The sequence below is a fragment of the Sander vitreus genome, chromosome 1 (assembly GCF_031162955.1).
Source record: "Sander vitreus isolate 19-12246 chromosome 1, sanVit1, whole genome shotgun sequence".
NCBI lineage: Eukaryota > Metazoa > Chordata > Actinopteri > Perciformes > Percidae > Sander > Sander vitreus.
The window spans coordinates 26,406,307-26,425,150 of record NC_135855.1 but is presented as its reverse complement, the minus strand read 5'-3'; the positions used below and the strand labels follow the sequence as shown (position 1 = coordinate 26,425,150).

The 18,844-nt window shown below is 39.6% G+C and overlaps 2 protein-coding genes across 4 annotated transcripts in view; one reads left to right on the top strand and one right to left on the bottom strand.

The window, feature by feature from the left end:
• Nucleotides 1-252: 252 nt before the first annotated feature.
• On the bottom strand, nucleotides 253-14,843 carry immp1l (inner mitochondrial membrane peptidase subunit 1). Its single transcript, XM_078250557.1, has 6 exons — nucleotides 14,757-14,843; nucleotides 6,827-6,937; nucleotides 6,632-6,720; nucleotides 6,133-6,259; nucleotides 947-1,057; nucleotides 253-395 (listed from the first exon to the last, which is right to left on the bottom strand). The coding sequence occupies exons 2-6, from the start codon at nucleotides 6,929-6,931 to the stop codon at nucleotides 315-317; spliced, it is 513 nt and encodes a 170-aa protein (XP_078106683.1). The 5' UTR covers nucleotides 6,932-6,937; nucleotides 14,757-14,843; the 3' UTR covers nucleotides 253-314.
• A 66-nt stretch (nucleotides 14,844-14,909) lies between these two features.
• Nucleotides 14,910-18,844, top strand: part of elp4 (elongator acetyltransferase complex subunit 4) — a 59,091-nt gene continuing 55,156 nt past the window's right edge. For all 3 annotated transcript variants that reach the window (XM_078250544.1, XM_078250526.1, XM_078250535.1), the window contains exons 1-2: nucleotides 14,910-15,106; nucleotides 18,135-18,170. In XM_078250544.1, coding sequence (XP_078106670.1) covers nucleotides 14,929-15,106; nucleotides 18,135-18,170 — 214 coding nt within the window. In that variant the 5' untranslated portion in view covers nucleotides 14,910-14,928. The remainder of the gene's footprint in view (nucleotides 15,107-18,134; nucleotides 18,171-18,844) is intronic.

Here is an 18,844-nt window from a genome sequence, read left to right as displayed (position 1 = left end):
TCTCTGCCATTAGCAGTTCCACAGAGACATCTTAACTCGCTGCTCATGCAATGCTGTTCCTATAGTGCTGCACAGCCACAGCCAACACACTATAAGCCACAGATGACAAGGCCTTGTCAGTTATAAAACAGTAAAATGAATCTGGAGATGAAGCATGTATGATTGCATGGTGATGCTTTTTGAACTTTAAAATACTGGGTGTGAGCCTGATTAAATCAGCTCAGCATGATTAAAGAATAACATTTTAAAATAAAAATTTAAATAAATATCAGCTTTATTCAAAAATGAAGTACAGTACAAACAAAGTGAATGAGTCAGTCTGTGTCACTCTGAGTTTTAATGATCCGTCTGGTTGGGCTTTCACTGAGGGTCCCAAAACTATTTGGCGGCCAAAGCTGTATAGGACAAAGGGTACAGAGAAACAATGGGTTAAAAGAGAGATAAGACTCACAGAACAACAAAATAAAGGACTTCCAAACATTATGTGTAACACTTTTTCTCATTTCTTGGACACATTTGCTAATATGGCTTTTAATGATGTGTTCGACTTCATAGAAGATCTTGTTATTTCATCAGCTGTCGTAATAGGGCCTCCAGTGGAGTGCCGCTGTCCAATCAGATGGACAGAAGGTTGGCTGACCTGTTTCCAGGGTCGTGGTTGCTATGACATCCAGTGACATGACAACACAGCAGAATGGAAAGCTAGACAATATGTTGTCCAGGCTTTGGTCAATCAGACACACTTGCTTTGAACTTCAAACTGACTCAAATCTCTGAATTGTGCTTAAAAATGGCCATACTGGACTAATGAAAATCCAAATGAACACTGTTAGAACCAATATATGAGAGGTTTAATCGTAATTATTTTCCTCATTTGGCAAAATAACACTTCTTTATATTTATTTTTGATAATAGATGAGAAAATACAGTAAACCTCCCCTGTTACCTTTAAGCATACTCGCCCACGGATGAGGGCATAGGGAATTGGGCCATAGCTCCTTGAGTCAGTGGAATTCCTGAGGTTATCCCCTTCTAGCCATACATGGCCTTTTGGAACCTAAAAACCATCACCACATGGAAAAAGGGCAAAAAATGATTAACATGTAGACTGTTTTACCCCACAACAAAGGAATCAAATAGAAAGCAAAACTCTTGCACCGGTTCTTAACTTTAATATGTAAAAGTGAGTTGAGCTATTATGTAGTGAGAATCTACCTTAACCCCACCCCCTACCCCCCAACGAGTCACCTCAGTCATCCCTCCCTCCTTAGCCTATCTTAACGTCAACCTGCCTGTCCCTCTTTAACCCCGAACCGTCTTAGGAGAGGGGTCATGGGTAACGGGCAGGGTCGGGAGGGATTTATAAGAACTTCAAACAGGGTCATTAGGCTGTTGGCTGAGATCTGCGCCCCTCTTACCCAGGGAGGGCAAAGCAAGAGAGGGGCCTGAGATAGCGGGGCAGAGAGAGAGAGAGAGAGAGACAGAGAGAGAGAGAGAGAATGGGGAATGAGGGAGATTGAGAGGGCTAAGCTGCAGCTAGCAGCAGTGTCCAAGGGTCTCCACCGCGGTCCGACCTGCCAGTGGGGCGGTCATCCAAGCGGGCTCTAATTCACAGTGACACCAATTATGATTAATCTCATCACTTTAGGAGAGTAGGCTTGTCAAGGCCCTAATTAAGTACGCTGTCCCCCTATATGTGCAGACAGGATCAACAACACATTATATTGTCATAATGGGCATCACAATCCACGAGTCTATTTTTGTGTTGCCTAACTTTTTAACGGCAAAAGTCTTCTGTAGGAAAGAGAAAAACATGAATAACGAAACAGGATATTATCTTCACTGAGGTGACGTCACGTCTTTGCCTCCGCCTGTATTTCTTAGTCCCATCACCCTGCTCTTTGATTACAGCCTTCAGTCCTACTGTGGGATGCTGCGTTACTTTTCATATTCGATAATTGAGACAGATGATGTGACATAATAACGAGCGAGTGACATGTTGACCTAACATGAGGTAAACAACTCACTGAATAACAACGACACAAATGAATATCATTAAAGGAGTCATCTGAGAACCATATGTCAGCATGCTGGATTCCCACCATTACACCTCATTAACATGGTAACATATGCTGGCTCCCAAGCACAGGAAATAGAAACACCACCGTTTGTCATCTGCCAAACCAGAACCCGCCGTTTCTCCTCATCTTCTATTTAAAAAAAAAAAAAAAGCATAATCTTTGTTGTGCTCATCCTCATCAAGACATAGAGGTTTGATTAAGAAAATTCAAGCGGCAATCCAGAATTTGGTGAAACCACTGCACACACAAACTTCATTTATTGAAATGGATGAAAACTTTTCGTAGGTGCTCTCGCCATCACTTCAGGATCCAGCCTGAGTAATACCACTATGATGGTCAATCAATCTGATCAACAACAGCTAAAGTAAGCACTTTGATTTTGAGCCCTGTAAAACAAATGACGTTATTGAGAAACCGGAGCCTGAGTAAAGACAAAAGTACTTTAAGGATCAACCAAGCAGTATTTCGGAAAAGTGAGAAAGCGAAGAGGTCTGAAACTTGACCTGCTGTACTGTGGCCAGCACAAGGATAAAATCTTATGCATATCACATTGCAAGTCACAGGTGTGTGAACAAGGAAAGAAAAAAAAAAAAGAGTAAGTCAATGCAAAGCTCTGAATTAAAACCAGGTTGATGCAAAGCAGCGGTGTAACCAGATAATGCGCCATCCTTGACTCTGCTTTTCAAAGACAACTGCTGTTTTATGCACCTGTAAATAGCCACAAAGCCATTAGCGTCACTTGATTCTTTGCATGCACATAAAAGGTTGTGTTTTAGAAGCTTCTCTGCAGACAGGGTGGTGTGGAAACACCCAAGTCATTTGTCAGATTAGCACATAAACAGTATAAATGTGATTTTGACAGTGTAACAGATAAAACTGTCATCAACAGATGTTTGCAACCACAAAGATTCCCAAAAATACGGGTAGGCCCAACACTCAGTTGTAGTATTTCGAGTAAAGATACTTTGACTGGCTCTGCCGGCGGCTCTGGTGTGATGGACGGCAGAGATTGCACACGTTCTTTGGTTTTAGGCTGGGTCGACGCGTGGCATCGTGTACCTGTCAGAGACGTGTCGAGAGGCACTGAAACTGGAGCTCTCCTCGCTGTGGAGGTGTGTTGTTTAACAGCCACACCATTACAGTGCTCATTACATTAACATGATTGAGGTGGTGAATTATGTTCATCTTAAATACATACAGGCGTATGTAGTTCATCTTTCACCATATTACTCTGTCTATCTTTACTCCAAAGAACAGAACGTATGGGGACATTTCATCTCTCTGTCACCCTCTCTCGCCCTCTTTGCTATAATATTAGGGATCAAGTGTCATTGTTTTGACACAATAGCTCAGACACAGAAATGCTTTCTAAAAGGTGACAGGGCAATTAGTCTGCTGTTGGATCTCTGAGGGTGGAGAGGACCTGCCTGTCTGTCAGAACAAAAAAGGAGGTGATGACAGGGTCTAACACTGCCTTCCAAAATTTATCTTTACGGGTCCACCCATAATGGCTCACACCATCCTAATAGTCACACACAAACACATACATCCTCTGGGGAAAGAAACTCCCTGAGGGAGCCTAAACATTTATGTTAACAGCGGGTATTTTCTCAGTTACCCCAAATGTTGTCACATAAAGCCGGTGATTTTGCTCCTGGGAGTTAAAAGAATTAACAGCGGAAAGCATATTAGGCTGCATGATATACAAATAAAATGCTTAGTGACAGAAGACTAGCATACTGGTTATTTTTAAAGCTTCTCATCTGCTTTGTTTATTTGGAGTAGCAAAATATTACAAATTCAAAATGTCCACAACAAGACACAAGCTCACTTGCTTATGCCTATAAATGCAGTCTCAAAGGGGGAAATTGTCCTAACCCGAAAACCAAAAAAACAAAACATAAAAGCTCTCAGTATTTTTTTCTCTCTCTGTCTCTCTATTCCTGCTGCATAATGAGCCAAACTCCAGTCATCCACCAGATACACAAGAAAATCCAGGTACATTTGTTGTACTAGTGAACAAAGCTTTCCTGCCCTTATGTTGGAGGTTTACAAATATCACTTTTAGTCCTGCATTATTTTATTGCATTTGAAAAGCAATAATTTGATCAGATAAAATTAATAAAAACATGTAAGGCTGTAACCATTTAAAAATGGATGGGTCAAATGCAATGCCACACAGTGTCTAGAATCAATACTTATTAAGCAGTTTTACATTTTCATTTACATTACATGTGAGTAATATTTTATATTTCAGCAATGGCATAAAACCTGATGTGACAGTGGGGACACACAATACATGAGCACTGTGTTGTTCAACAGATTTATTTATTACTCCTCTTTAATTAATCTGCAGCAATTTTTGTCAATCGACTTGTTTAATCAAGCAAAAATGTCAAATATCCTCTGTTTCCAGCTTCTCAAATGTGAGAATATCACTATATCGTTGAGTTGTAGACTGTTAGAAGGATAAAAAAGACATCGTCTTTGGCACCTAGATGTTGGGATGTGCATTTTTGACATTGTAAAGATGTGTTTGATATTTCAACAGATTCATATATAATGAAAATACTTATTTGCAGCCCTATTCTAAACAAAAAACACCCTGTTAAATTCACCACATGCATTGACTGAACACAGGCCCTTGTATTAAATTATACAATACACTATTGTGTATTCCCGCACTATGACTAATATAAATCTTATCTGTGTGAGGTGTAGTTAATAATATAGATTCTTTTTAAATCTCAAAGTTGATTTGAGACAATATGTCACAGTACAGAATGTCATGGCGACACTGGCTGTCCTTTTTTGATTAAAAAGGTTATGTGTGAAACTGGACACAAATTAAAACACAACCATATTCATATTGAGTGGTAAAGCAGATCCCTATAATCTTGATTTGGATTGACAACAGAAACCAGATGAATGAATGGACAGCTTTGAAGATTTACAGAGTGGCCTAATACTTACAACATGCCACCAAGATATTGTCTTATTGATTGGTTTCGGTAGCTGCTAGATAAAAGTGAACAAAAGTAGAGGAGCATCAACATGAATGGAAGTCGATAAGCTTTATCCAGAACTTGATGGACAAACCAAAAATACAGTAGCTGTCCACCTAGTGGGAAGTTTAAAAATGATCCAAACTGAAACATTTGTCCCTACATCCTGGGATCACGAATCACAACGCAATGATGTCACCTATTACAAGTTCAGTCCTCTGTATGTGGGGGTGAAGCTAGTCGAAGAGGAAACCTCTTTATTTCCTATTTCATTTGTCGAATGACACTTACAAGCTTGGCCTTACGCTACGTTTTGCTGAACTCATTCAACAGTCTACCCATAGTCTATAAAATACACAATACATTCAAAAACATGCAACCTTTGGTTTGCTTGCACACACACACACACACACACACACACACACACACACGCCCACCCATCAGTCTGTCCATTCGGCTGGCACTAACTCTAACAGGCTTCAGAGAGATTGCAGGCCTGAGCTGTGGGCGTTGGGGAGAGAAGTAATAGAAAAGCAATGACAGTGGTTTCAGCAGCAGAACCCCTGCTCACTCTCTGGTTTTATCACTGTTCTGAGGAAATATAGGTGTTGTCAAAAGCTGATATTTTGACCAATGACACAAAATGGATGTGTGCTGCCTAAAATGTAAACAACTATGATAGCCTATAGACTGCGGTACACACACACACACACACACACACACACACACACACACACACACACACACACACACACACACACAAAGAAAACCAAAGACAAACTGAGAGACAGTTTTGCATTATGCATAGAGATTCTGTTTGTCATTTTAGGGTGAAACAAACTATCAAGTTCTTTGTTGCATACACATTCTTCATTTATTCTCGATTTTAGCGTATCTTTTTAAGCTTTTATCTTCCAAAGAGACTCTAAAACTGCTAACATGAACCTTTCTTGGTAAAGCAGGTGATCACAAGATGTATAGGAAAATCATCTGGAAATCATGACACTTATAACAAAGATGGACTTGTGGGATGTAAACATACTCACATATGTGTGGGCCTTGAAAAGATCTGATGGGGAACTTGTGCAGACCTTGTCACCCTCCAGTCCAATAACCCTTTTACAAATGTTCATATGTGGGTCAAATGGACTCTTTGCAATTACTATATCACCCCTGAAAAAACATACACATAATGAGTTCTTTTATAACAACTTAGGGCCTTGTGTTCTTACAGCCTTTCACTTTAAATCTCTGTGTCGTGTGTGTGTGTGTGTAGGGTGGTGATGTCTTTGTTTTTGTAATGTGAAGCACTTTGTGTTACATTGCTTTTATATGAAAAGTGCTATACAAATAAAGATTGATAATAATTCACAGAAAAGGCAAATTATATGGTTTTATCTATGATGTACAGTATGTAGGAAATTGCTGTAATCCTGACCTTCTTTAAAAAGATAAAAGAAAATTGGCCTAAACGTCTTGCAGTGAATCAAAAATGTAAATAGTGAAATGTCTAAATTTCATACAAATCCACTGTCTGAAACCCACTTCTGTATTTTGAAAAGCTGACGACTCATCCGTTCAGAGAAAACAATGTCATGGTTGACAATGGTAGGCTCCATGGATGGACCAGAACACTAAAGTAAAAAAAAACAAGAAAACAGTTATTTCTTGTGCATAGATAAATTAACATAATTTGAGACAAAAATATGTCATTCATTCTGTAATCTTAATAATACAAACCACCACAAATTCTCCAATGTATTCAAATGCACAATGTGCAATGCAGCCATACTGGACTGTGTAGCCCACAAAGCCCAAGGTCTTCCCCAGCACACTGCGGAACATCTCCACCTACAGCACAAAACACAACCATAGGTTATGGCACAATGTCAGTGTACATAGTTATCATATTCTCTATACATATAGTGGTATGAAAGGATTCAGTGCTTGATCCATTTATATAGCCTTATGTCCTTTACAGGATGTCTAAAAACAAAAGCTGTTTGGGGTTTAATTTCTAAAGGTGTGGACAAGGTTGTCACAGTTGGCCTAATGCTAAGATGGCACATTCCCTGGTGTTTCATTCTCAGAGGCTGAGCGGACAGTTCACACTAGAAAACTGCCCTGAACTTTGATCCTGTGTAGGATGGACCGATCAACACCTTGCGCTCAGGTGATGGACAAACACAGAGGCTGTGACACATCCAGCCAAGCAGCTCCGCACCGTCTGCAGCTAGTCCCTGACACTGTACTGCCTCCACTACCACCACAATCATTAGAGCAGTTATCAACTTCTGTCAGCACCATAGAAACACAAAGACACCGCCAGCACCCCTCCACCCGCCCTGCAAACACTGTCACACAAACACACACAAGGATTATCCGTGTGTCTTCTGAGCAAACATCCCAGCCCCACTCAGGTTATTGACTTTTACTCAAGCTGCAACCTGTTGGATGGACAGAAGAAAGTAAGTCAATCTTTACACACTGCCGTGCGCAGTGTGTACGCAGGCACACCTGCACGCACACATATGCAAATACTCAAACAGATTGAAACTGTATGTTTTTGAAAATAATCAATAGAGCTTGGCTTAGAGGTTAGTCTGCACTTCAAACATTTTTACCTTAGGCCGCTGTCCTGCCAGTCCACCACAGGGTAAAGAAATATTTTTCTCCGTCTCCCTTATTCCTTCTGTCTCTTTCTCTATTTCTCTCTCCATGTCTTTTCTCCCTCCCAGGGTATTATTAACAAAAGCAAGTAGAGCAGAAACCAAAGCCCCAAATCCTCAGAGCTCTGGGAATGACTTCCCAAAGATGGACATGGATTAGACCCCCAATTTCTCCCTTGCCCCACCACCTCCACCCCCCTTTCTCCATAGGTCCCCAACAGACCGGGTGTCAGGTGGCTCTCCCAGCCCTGCCAAAGGTGTTACCCCTAATCCCATTACCCCCCTCAGCTCTTCACACACACACACACACACACACACACACACACACACACACACACACACACACACACACACACACACACACACACACACACACACACACACACACACACCTTATTCATGCCAACTATATTCCACCTATTAACCCTCTATCCATTCTTTCATCCCTACCATGGTTTGGCTCTTTGGCCCATTCGCCATCCTCTCTGATCCAAAAAAGACCAATTCCATCCTTCACCTCCCCGTGAGCTGCTACTCCACTCTTCCCCGTGTTCCCTGATCACCCCTGGCAACCCTCTGCTTTTTGCCGCTACTGTGAATAACAGCACTCGAGCAGGTGAAGGGGGACATATATACATGCTCAGCACAGGGCCCAAATGAAGTGGCCCTTTCCAGTCACATTCTGCTCTGGTCTCTTGTTCTGTTCCACAGGAACTATAAACGCAGTCCTCCCACAGCTGGTACAATGACACCTCTGGCCCTATAATTCCTCTGTTGGGAAACAAGTGGTCTAAAGGTTTATGTGAATCTCTAAGTCCGCACTAAGGCGACATGTTCAGCTCCATTGGTCTTGCCCTCTGCTTCGTCCCACCAGCATCTCTGTCATTGCGGTACTGTAATGCACTCTCAGACATGATCTTACACGTGCTCTTCCTTCTGCTAGGCTGGGGATCAGGAATCTTTGCTAGCACTCATTCGCAAAGCACAGTGGACAGCCTCCCGTACAGCTGCCCTCATATCTCTGTTTCAGCCCCCCCCTCCTCCCTCCATTCCAGCCTGCATTCATCATAGGTAGGGATTAAGGGATTTTGCATAACAAGATCACACGGCCAGTGACTGATATCAAGAGAGTCCATATGCAGCCGCCTGGTTTTCTGAGGCACCCTCTGTCATTGATAGTGTGTGCCTGTGTGTGTGCACATGTGGTGCGACTGTGCACAGACAAAAGCATTACCTATGTGTTTCATAGAAAGTGTATATATGAGCTGCAGCGACTCCTTTGGGATTCAGAATGAGGTGGACATCCACAGAGACCTCTGATTGGATCTCTATTACCTCTAACTCCCCGAGCAAAGAGTCAGGCAACCCACACTATCTCTTAGCCCTAATACCCAGTGCATGTGTGTGTGTGTTGGGGAGCACCAACATTAATTGAATGCTATATTACAGCTGTAAATTAACACAAAGTCTCTCTGTTAATCCAGGATTACACGCCAAACATGTTCATGGGAAAACAAAGAAAGTCAGCGCAGCCCTCTCTGCAGCACCATCTGTGGCCATGGGTCTCCTGTGGTCACAGCACTGCGTTACAGTGGGGAAAAGAGGGGGATCCCAAATGAATAGCTGTGGATGGAAACACCTCATTGTGTGTTTAACTCTGTGATGCTCTTACTAGGGAGCCCCGTTCACTCAGGACAGAGCGACTACAAGTAGTATGTATGAAATTGAAAGTTTTTTTTTTTTTTTTTGCAATAACAACTATGAGTATAAAGTGCAGCATTAATAGGGATGCCTATCACTGCGTCCACCGAGCTGTCAAAAGCGTTTCAAGTGTACAATTTGAGACACTGCTGCAAAAACAAAATGTGAACGAGGTGCATTTCTGCCATCTGCATTGACATGTATAAAGAGGCTTCCTGAATGTCGCTATGACACACAAGTCCAAGAAGTAATGGAAATAGTCTCTCATAAGTTGATAAGCATTGGGCAAGTTGTTATTGTTCTTTCATATCATCAAATGTGATGCTTCCTCAGGATGATGGCAATATTCTAATGTTTAAGTAAATTGTCATATAATCAAGATTGGTGGCATCTAGAAGCATTAACACATAAGACATGTTTTAAAGGTTGGAGGATAAAGATACTGTTGCTAATGGCTTCAATATTTCTATAAAAATACATTTGTAGATTGAAAATAATGTTCTGCTTCAAATCAACATAAAAAAATATTAACATTGTCATTTTTCTGTCAAAGCTACGCAGCCAGTTCCGTTGCATTTGGCTAAGTATCAGTTAGGAAATTAAGCCTGTGTAAGAACAGCAAGCAAATGTTTTTTTTAGTGAAGGTGAGGCCAATAACAACATATCAAAATTATATCAAAATTGATATCTAATTAAACACACTATTGAAGCCATGAGAAAATATTCAAAAAGGAATTACCGCTACTGGTCTCAAGAGAGTTGAACCTGCCACTGGCTGAGTAGTGTTAATTGATAAACATGGCCAGTCTATTAGAACCACAAAGAGAATCGCAATCCAAACAGTACATAAGGGCCTTGCAGTGGACTCCTTACACAACTAAATTAGGAAAACATGGGCTGAGAGAGAGCTAGGCAACAGGGGGGCTAAGAGGCTTACAAGCCCCTTGTCAGATATTCTTTTTCTCCCTGAGGATCCCAGATGGAAGGGAGTCTGGAGGACGAATCCTACCTCTGATGTCTTCCTCTGGGCAGCAGAAGGCAGAGGAGGGTGTGGCATTAGTCCTGTTGCGCTTGTGCTTGATTTGATCTTAATGTGATCTATAAAAAGGAGGAGGTTTGGCAACCAGGGGGGTCTGTTTCAACTATCAGTCCAATCAGAGATAATCCTGCTGATTTAGACACAGACACCTGGCTGGATGGGGAGTAACAGATGTAAAAGTCCCAGTCACAGAGTACTATGTCTAGCCCCCAATCTTTTATAGGTCTGCCTTCTATCAGAGGCTTAATTGAAGCAACTGATCTCCATATTGCTCTTTTCATTGTTGCTAACGGCAACACAGCCGTGAAACAGCTGAGCTAGGTTACTATTTGAGGAGCTGAGGGTTTAAACCTACAATCAATGGGTCAGCCAGAGCAAATAATAGCCAAGTGATATGAATACAACTGCTATGAATTGAAAGGAAGTGTGGGTTGACAGAGTCCCCAGCCAATTACATAGAATGGAAAAATCAGCCACTAAGCCTTATTGTATTGACCACAAGCGAATGCATGGTGCTGGCCTGGTGCTGAGAGAACTGAGAGATCTTATCTGGTGTTGTATCAGATTCACAAAGGAGTTTGTGTTTTGCACTCGCCGGCTCACGACAAAGCCTGATATATTTTAACACCAGCTAATGACAGACACCTCGACCTAAAAGCAAACCTATGATTTTTAAGTATGTGATTTCCTTTCACTCTAAATGAAATATATCTTTTCATTGTCTATTTTTTTCCATCCTATAAATCGAACTAAATCTGGCTTGCTTTACGGCATGCCGTATCAGCAAAAAAATCTTAAAGAAAATCAAAATAAAGCTATTTCAAATGTGGGATGTTGAATAAATGGAAAAAGTCCAATCCTTAGACAAAATTAGCTGCGTACAAAACCCATCCTACTCTTATTGTACTTGTGCCCTTAGAATATTACTTTACTTTCAAACCTAACAAAACAAATATGGTGCATGTTGATGATAATCTTACATCCCCCGGACACAAGAAGTGTACTGCTTCTCGCAGCTCCACACTGTTGGCAGAAATAAACTGAAGAAACCAAAACAATCTGACCAGGAAAGGTCTGACATGTTATGACTGCTGCCATTATATAGCTCAATCAGATACAGAGACTGATAAAACTGACAAAAAGACTGCAGGAAAAACAAAAACATGCACTGATGACACATTGAAAAACGGGGAAAATGATGTTGTTTTTGTACAATTAGGCTGCTGTATTTACACTACCACAGACTGGTTTAAATTGGGATTTGAGACAATTGGAAAAATTAGGTGACTGTACAGAGGACGTGGTGAAAGTTTCCACAGCAATGTACTCCTACATCCTGCACGTTGCACTACTAAAGCTAGCTCGCCTCCGTCTTAGATGCAGGTCAGTCAGCGCATCTTATTTGTCTCATATAGGCTTTCCACAATGCCCAGTGTTGTCAGTCATGATATATTCCCTTGGTCTCCTGTCAGCACATATAAATCTCAACAGTGCTGTCAAAACAGCAGGACTGCCTCTGCTGAGAGCATTTGTAAAGTGAGCAGTTGGGCTATTGCCTCCTCTGGAGCCTTACAGTATCCTGTGATCTTGTGCTGCCTCTGGCCTCGCTTAGCCACACAAAGGTTTTTTTTTACAGCTGTCTTAAGGATTACACTTATCACTCATCAGTCAGCCAGTATTAATAGTGGACATTATACAGTGCAAAAGAGATTGGCCTTTCCCCGGCCAGAACTTTGCCTGATCTGATATGTGAAAGAGGTTTCCATCGTCAGTAGGCTTTTCCCAAAGTGGACATTTTGACTTGTCATATTAGGAACAGCACAGGTGTTACTATAACATTAATGATGGCTCTGTTCTATTCAAGTGTCCCATGATAGTGTGAAAGTGACCCTGTAACCAAAGCAGCTTAATGGAATATATCCATCATTCATTTTATTATTTACCTGTACCTGTCAAAATGTCTCCTGTGAAATGTTTATTAGCTGCAGATCAGAGCTCTACATTATACATTACACATTTAGTGCTGAACCTCCCTTACAAACTCATGTATGAGTTTAAAGCATTTTAGTTTTAGTTATTGGTGGAGACTTCAGCATACAAAAGGGCAGTTACAATGTGCTTAATTATTTTTTTAAACATTTAATCTATAGATTCATTTGTTGCAATACTTGTTTTTTTGTTGTAAAATAGGTTCAAACTAGGGCTGCACGATATGAGTAAAAATGTGCGATAACGTTGTTGAATATCGCAATACCGATATTGCGATACACAGATATTAAAATGTACTCAGTTTTGCCTTTCTGCTGCTTTCAGTATTCTGCTAAAATACAGCAACTTGCTTGTTGAATTAAAAACAAACATTATTTTATTGAACATGAAAGGCACCACTAAAAAAAAAAGACAGTTACATTTATTTTAACATGCAGTTTTCTATAGATACTCTCTTTCAACTAACTAAAGAAATCTGAGTGACTCTTGCGATATGTCGCAGCCTTTCGCGATGTGTTTATTGCTCGAGATGATACTGCGATGACGATTAAAAAATCTATTTATTGTACAGCCCTAGTTCAAACGGAATGCCAATTTGATATTTTAAATAATATTAATAATATATTCTAGATAGAGTGTATTTTGGACCACTGAGACAAAAATCTATATCAAACATGATATAAAATGGAAATACTACACTTGAATACAACTTCATTAACAATGGTAAAATCTACAATATCTTTGTTGTGTATGAGAAATAGACAATTGCTTAAAATGGAACAGTCTGATACATATTTTCCAATATTTTACCATTCCAAGAAGACTACAACTGGATCTCAAATACTCCAATTTACTATTATGTTTTAGGAAAACTTACCACATGAATGCATTTCAATTTAAAAAGGGAGATGCCAGCAGTTCATCATCAGGTTACACTGAATGTGAAGGTAAAAGCAGGAATAGTCTATGTTGGCATTATCAACTTTAAACCTAGTGCTCATTACCCGGTGATCATTACTCACAACTCTAAAACTGTGAGTGCAACTCAGAAGATGCTGGTGCTCCCCACATCTATCCACAGCTATTGTTGAGCTGCAGTGACATCCTACTGTATGCTTGCAGTGCTCTGGGCGTTCCTCACCTCACTTTCACACCTGCTGAGCCCTCCAAAACTGAATGTGATTGGGAACGTGACACACAGGGATCCACACTGACTACAGTATAACCACAAATACACATAGCAATTTACATAGAGCTGCTACCATGTGCACAGACACATGAAGCTGCTTTGTATTGTGATGCATTTGTACAAATGCAATCAATGACCTATTTATTACATTGAATTACATAAGACCTATCATGACCTAAGGATGTAAATTAGTAGATTGCCTCATCATGCCTTGACAGGGAATAGAATAGAATAAAATAGAGGTGTGATAAATTATAAATGCAGCTATTGTGATATGGTCTCTTATATTGAGATACTGCAGCTAACATCACAATATACTCTTTTGCCATTTGTCATTAAAACCCTGGCATTAAACATTTCTGTTATTTTTAACATTTGGAATTTAAAAACTAATGTGTTATACTAGTCTGTAGTAATTTGCCATTTTTGTTGTGTTAAATTAAATAGTTTGAATATATGCGCATACTGTGAATCATATATGCAAACCTAATCTAAAATAGTCCAATTTCTGGCAGTCATGTCTGCTTTATATACAGGTGTGAGTAATGTAACTCATGCATGTTGCTGTGTATTAAACACATATATTCAGTGACACTTAAGGCAATCTATTATGCAGTACAACAATTTAGTGTAGCCTACGGCTAGTTACTGCTTATTAAACATAATTTCCCCATTCACACGTGTAGGCTAAATGTTCTCTACGAGAAGGGTGGTATCTGGGCGTGACACGTGACAATGTATCCTCCTCGCCCCTAAGATAGAATAGAATAGCCTATTGTGCTGTTGTTACAGCTTGTTAAAGTATTATGTAATGCATTAATAAAGTATTTTAATTGCAGTTAATTATACTCTGACTGCTATACAAGATATGGGTATGTAAACGAAGGGGCTGATTGCTACAAACAATATTTGGGTTCTGTACTGTTATGCAATGAACCAACGAGGTCATAGCGTTACAAAGCCATGCGTTAGGTGACCTTTATCTTTATAGGCATTGAATGGCTGTTGGCCATTTCCAAGAACACACAATATCACATTTATGTAAACAGAAAAAAAAGAACAAGCGATATTAGTTTTACTCACCTAGCTAGTGATTTGCTACGATCATGCATTTACCACAACAGAAATTCTTTTTGACAGCTTCCACGGGGCCCCGCAACAATCGCTGCGCTCATTGGTCGAGGACAACCAAAGTTTTCTTTGATTGGACAACACGCTCCAAAACATTAACAGGCGTCAGCGAGTTACAACCAGTATGGCGGCCCCCATGAGCAGTGTGGGTAAATCCTCAGCTGAACGTTCACCGTTCAATACTACGAGTTTTCAGAAGAAAACGAAGAGCAAGTTAATCTCCATACCTGGTACCAGACCCTCGGTTCAAAATGGACAACTCTTAGTTTCGACCGGTGTCACGTCACTCGACTATCTGCTCGGTCAGTCTGCTGTTGAGATTTAACGTTAGCGCTAGCTACCCAGGCTAACTGTGTTTCTTAATGTAACGTTAGCTATACACACTGAAGTTAGGTACCACATAATAATGTAATTAATTTCCCCAAAGAGGAAATGTATGATTGACACAGAATAGGGAGTTTTGTCACTGTCAGGACAATACAACCTGTACTGAAAGTGTGAAAGTTAACGTTAGCATTATGCAGACTTCAGCAGGCATGTTTTGTTCACATACTATGGTTTTACTGTAAGTTAATGTGCACTTAAGCTAATGTGACAGTAAGCATTCTCAACTGTCTGATTTTAAGCCACCAAGGACCAAAATAGTCAAAAAACTATGATGTCACTGTTCAGTCTTAATACATTTTTATGTAACAAACACGTCTTAACATAAATGGCAAGATATGTTTTGATATCAGTTATCCACCTAACTGATATCAAATGACAACTTCTCTATGTCGTTATAAGGTGAGATTGATGATTCATAATATAAAATTAGACAGCAAAAGTTAGGTTATAAACTTGATACCATTGTTATTATGAGCAAGCTGGACACTGATACACCTAAGTGTGATTATGAGTAGTTTGTCTGTGTAAATGCAGCAGTGTACGTTAGTGTTGTGTCCGCAAATCGTATAAGGAATATCACTTTCAGATTTTTCCTAAACATTTATAATGGAAGTAAATATTCTTAAGGAGAGAATACAACATTGGAAATTTTTAAAATGAGGTAAAACAAGATTATTCCTATCCTCATCCCCATTTAGACTCCGTTCTCAAAGCCTTGATGGGGATAATCTTTATTTATTCTTGGCCATATTTTAACGCAATAAATAGCTGGTCTCAATCACCATGGTACAGCATATTTTCCCCTTTGATATGGGTATTTGTGAGCCCAAAGATACTCATAAAATATAATGAATTTATATGCATTCCTGTGTTTTGGGCCACTACCTTCTTGTGGTGTAAGTTTTTTTTTTTTTGTATAGTCTAATTGATATGTTCTGACAGAAATGTAACAGTACTTGGTATTGTAATCATGCCTGGTTTTTTGTTTCTTTGACTTGTAAAGCATTTTATAGGACTGCTCTATTTCATGATTATTCTCTATAAAATAATTGTGTTTTAATGAGCAAAAATATTCAGGTGTGGCAACACCTAAGATGTGTGTGTGTGTATTTATGTATATATATATATATATATATACACATATATGTAGTCTCATATATATGTAGTCTCATATATATGAGACTACAGTGGTAATATATATATATATATATATATATATATATATATATATATATATATATATATATATATATATATTACCACTGTAGTCTCAGATTACGAGCCATGTACTCTCCTGCCCTGGCAGACAGGAGCAAGGTCTAGCAAAACCCACTAACATTGTGGGTTGAATAAAAAACAAACAATGTTCTGTGTTAATTGAATTCAGAATCACCAAGGACTGGCCTGAAATTCTCGAAGTTTACCAGTGGTCTTGCCATTTTTAACAGGGTTAATGAAACGCTTGCCATAACCAGTTTGAAAGCAAAATATGCGAGACATGTCTTCAGATATCTAGTTCTTCAAAGGGCCTTTTTATCAGAAGACATTTTGACATGTCACAGTAGGGGTGGAAGTGGTTCAGAGGTAGAGAGGGTCGGCCCTCAACCACAAGATTGGCTGTTCGACTGACTGTCTTGCTCAAGGACACACATGTCCAAGTGTCCTTGAGCAAGACACTGAACTCCAGAGTTTCTCCCCGGATGCTATGTGGCGTCCACTGCTTCTAATGCTTAGGATTGGTTAAATGCAGAGATTCAATTTCACTACATTGTACTGTATGATTGTATGTGATGAATACTACTAATAATATCGTTTTTAAAATAAAAGGAAAAAGCACTGGTGTAAATAACAAAATTCCTAATAGCTGAATTTCAATTAACTGCTTCAGTTTCAAGGTCCTGCTACTGTATTGTGCTCAATGTCAATCTTACTGAGACACATGAATAGAACAGAGCCATTGTTAGTTATAATAATAGTAATTAGTGATACCTGTGCTTAGGGCTGCACAATTAATTGCAAATGTATCAAAATCGCAATATGGACTAGTGCAATATCCAAATTGCAGGTGGGGCGCAATATTTGTTAAAGTCAAAATATTTGTCAAACCATTCTGAATTAAGTATTGTGGTGCTGCCCAGCCTACAAATCGTATCCAACAGAATAAGTCCTCGAAAAAATCACACAATAATCAATTTAATTTTAATATTTTTCAATGAAAATGAGAATAATGATTAGAGATGTTCCGATACTGCCTAAAAACGCTGGTATCGGGAAGTACTGGAGTTTATGCACCGATCCGATACCACGTAATAAAGCCCTAAAGAAAATCTACGTTAAAGTAGTTTGTTCTTTTTCCGTTATAACTGACTGTCAAACTGCGTAGTAAAAGAAAGTTCTGTGGCGTTCATTGTTTGTGTTTGTTCATGTTTCACAAAGAGTTTAACCTGAGCCAGACCGACAACAAAGATAGAAATACAGGGATAGTAGTATACAGTTGTTAAAACATAATAAAATATATGACACACTGGTATCGGATCGGTACTCGGTATCGGCCAATACGCAAGTTCTGGTATCAGAATCGGTATCGGGAAGCAAAAAAATGGTATCGGGCCATCTCTAATAATGATACAAAATTGATCATTCCCTCCAATATTGTGAATCATATCGCAAACGCAATATGAGTCAAAGTAATCGCAATTAGATATTTTCCTCATATCGTGTAGCCCTACCTGTGCTTTTCCTACTATGCCAAGTCAAAATGCCTGCTGTCAAAGAGGCCTACTTTCTTATAAATATGAATGCATAGTGGAGATCAGAAGGGACAGTGAAGGAAACAGTTGGCCAAAGGGAGGCTCCAAGTGGTTTACAATGATTCAGAGTAAGACAGTCTCTGTAATATGTGACTGATATTATTATTATTGTTTCTTTTGTCTTCACAAACAGGTGGCGGGTTAGCAGTTGGAACAGTACTTCTCATAGGTAAGTCTCTCACTTGACAAATTGAGCACTGGTTTAAAGGTCCAATTAAATGGAATGATTCCTTCCTTAAAGGGTAACTACTGTTTTTTTCAACCTGGACCCTAATTTCCTGTGTTTTTGTGTCTAAGTGACTGATGGGAACAACAATCTTTGATATTTGTCCAGTATTAAATGTCCAGTGTGTAACGTTTTTAGTTCAAATCTGTGTTGCCTGTTCACAAACTTGTCCTTTTTATGGCTATTTACCACCACCATCAATTCCAAGTATTCCTATTGGCTTGAAATTTTACATTTGCACTTGCATGAACTGGGGTAGATGCTCCATATTCATGCGCCATCTTGAAATACATTAACCGGTAAGGGACATACAGGATATACTGCTCCGCTTTTCGCGTTTTCGCTGTCACATGATAAACTCACAGGTGCTGCTAATGCTGCTAATGGGTATAGTCACTTCCCGGCCCCGGAAAGTTTGAAGAAGGAAACATGGAGGACCACACGTATTCAAAATCCAAATTTCACTTCTTCTTTGCCCAGAAAAAGAAAAAGGATATTGAAAAGAGCATCAGAAAAAAGCGTGAAGGCTACCGTAGCTGTAATACGTACTTTGAACTGCGTGGCGCGAGAGAGTTGATTGCGATATATGATCTCAACGCTAGATGGGAGAAATTCCC

Bases quoted from the DNA above. Each gene is read 5' to 3' on its own strand.
- immp1l (XM_078250557.1), bottom strand. From the start codon at position 6,931: ATGTTCCGCAGTGTGCTGGGGAAGACCTTGGGCTTTGTGGGCTACACA. The intron at 6,721-6,826 runs GTTTGTATTATT...TTTTTACTTTAG, and splicing joins ACATTGGAGAATTTGTGGTG to TGTTCTGGTCCATCCATGGA. The intron at 396-946 runs GTAACAGGGGAG...TGTCCTATACAG, and splicing joins GTGGGCGAGTATGCTTAAAG to CTTTGGCCGCCAAATAGTTT.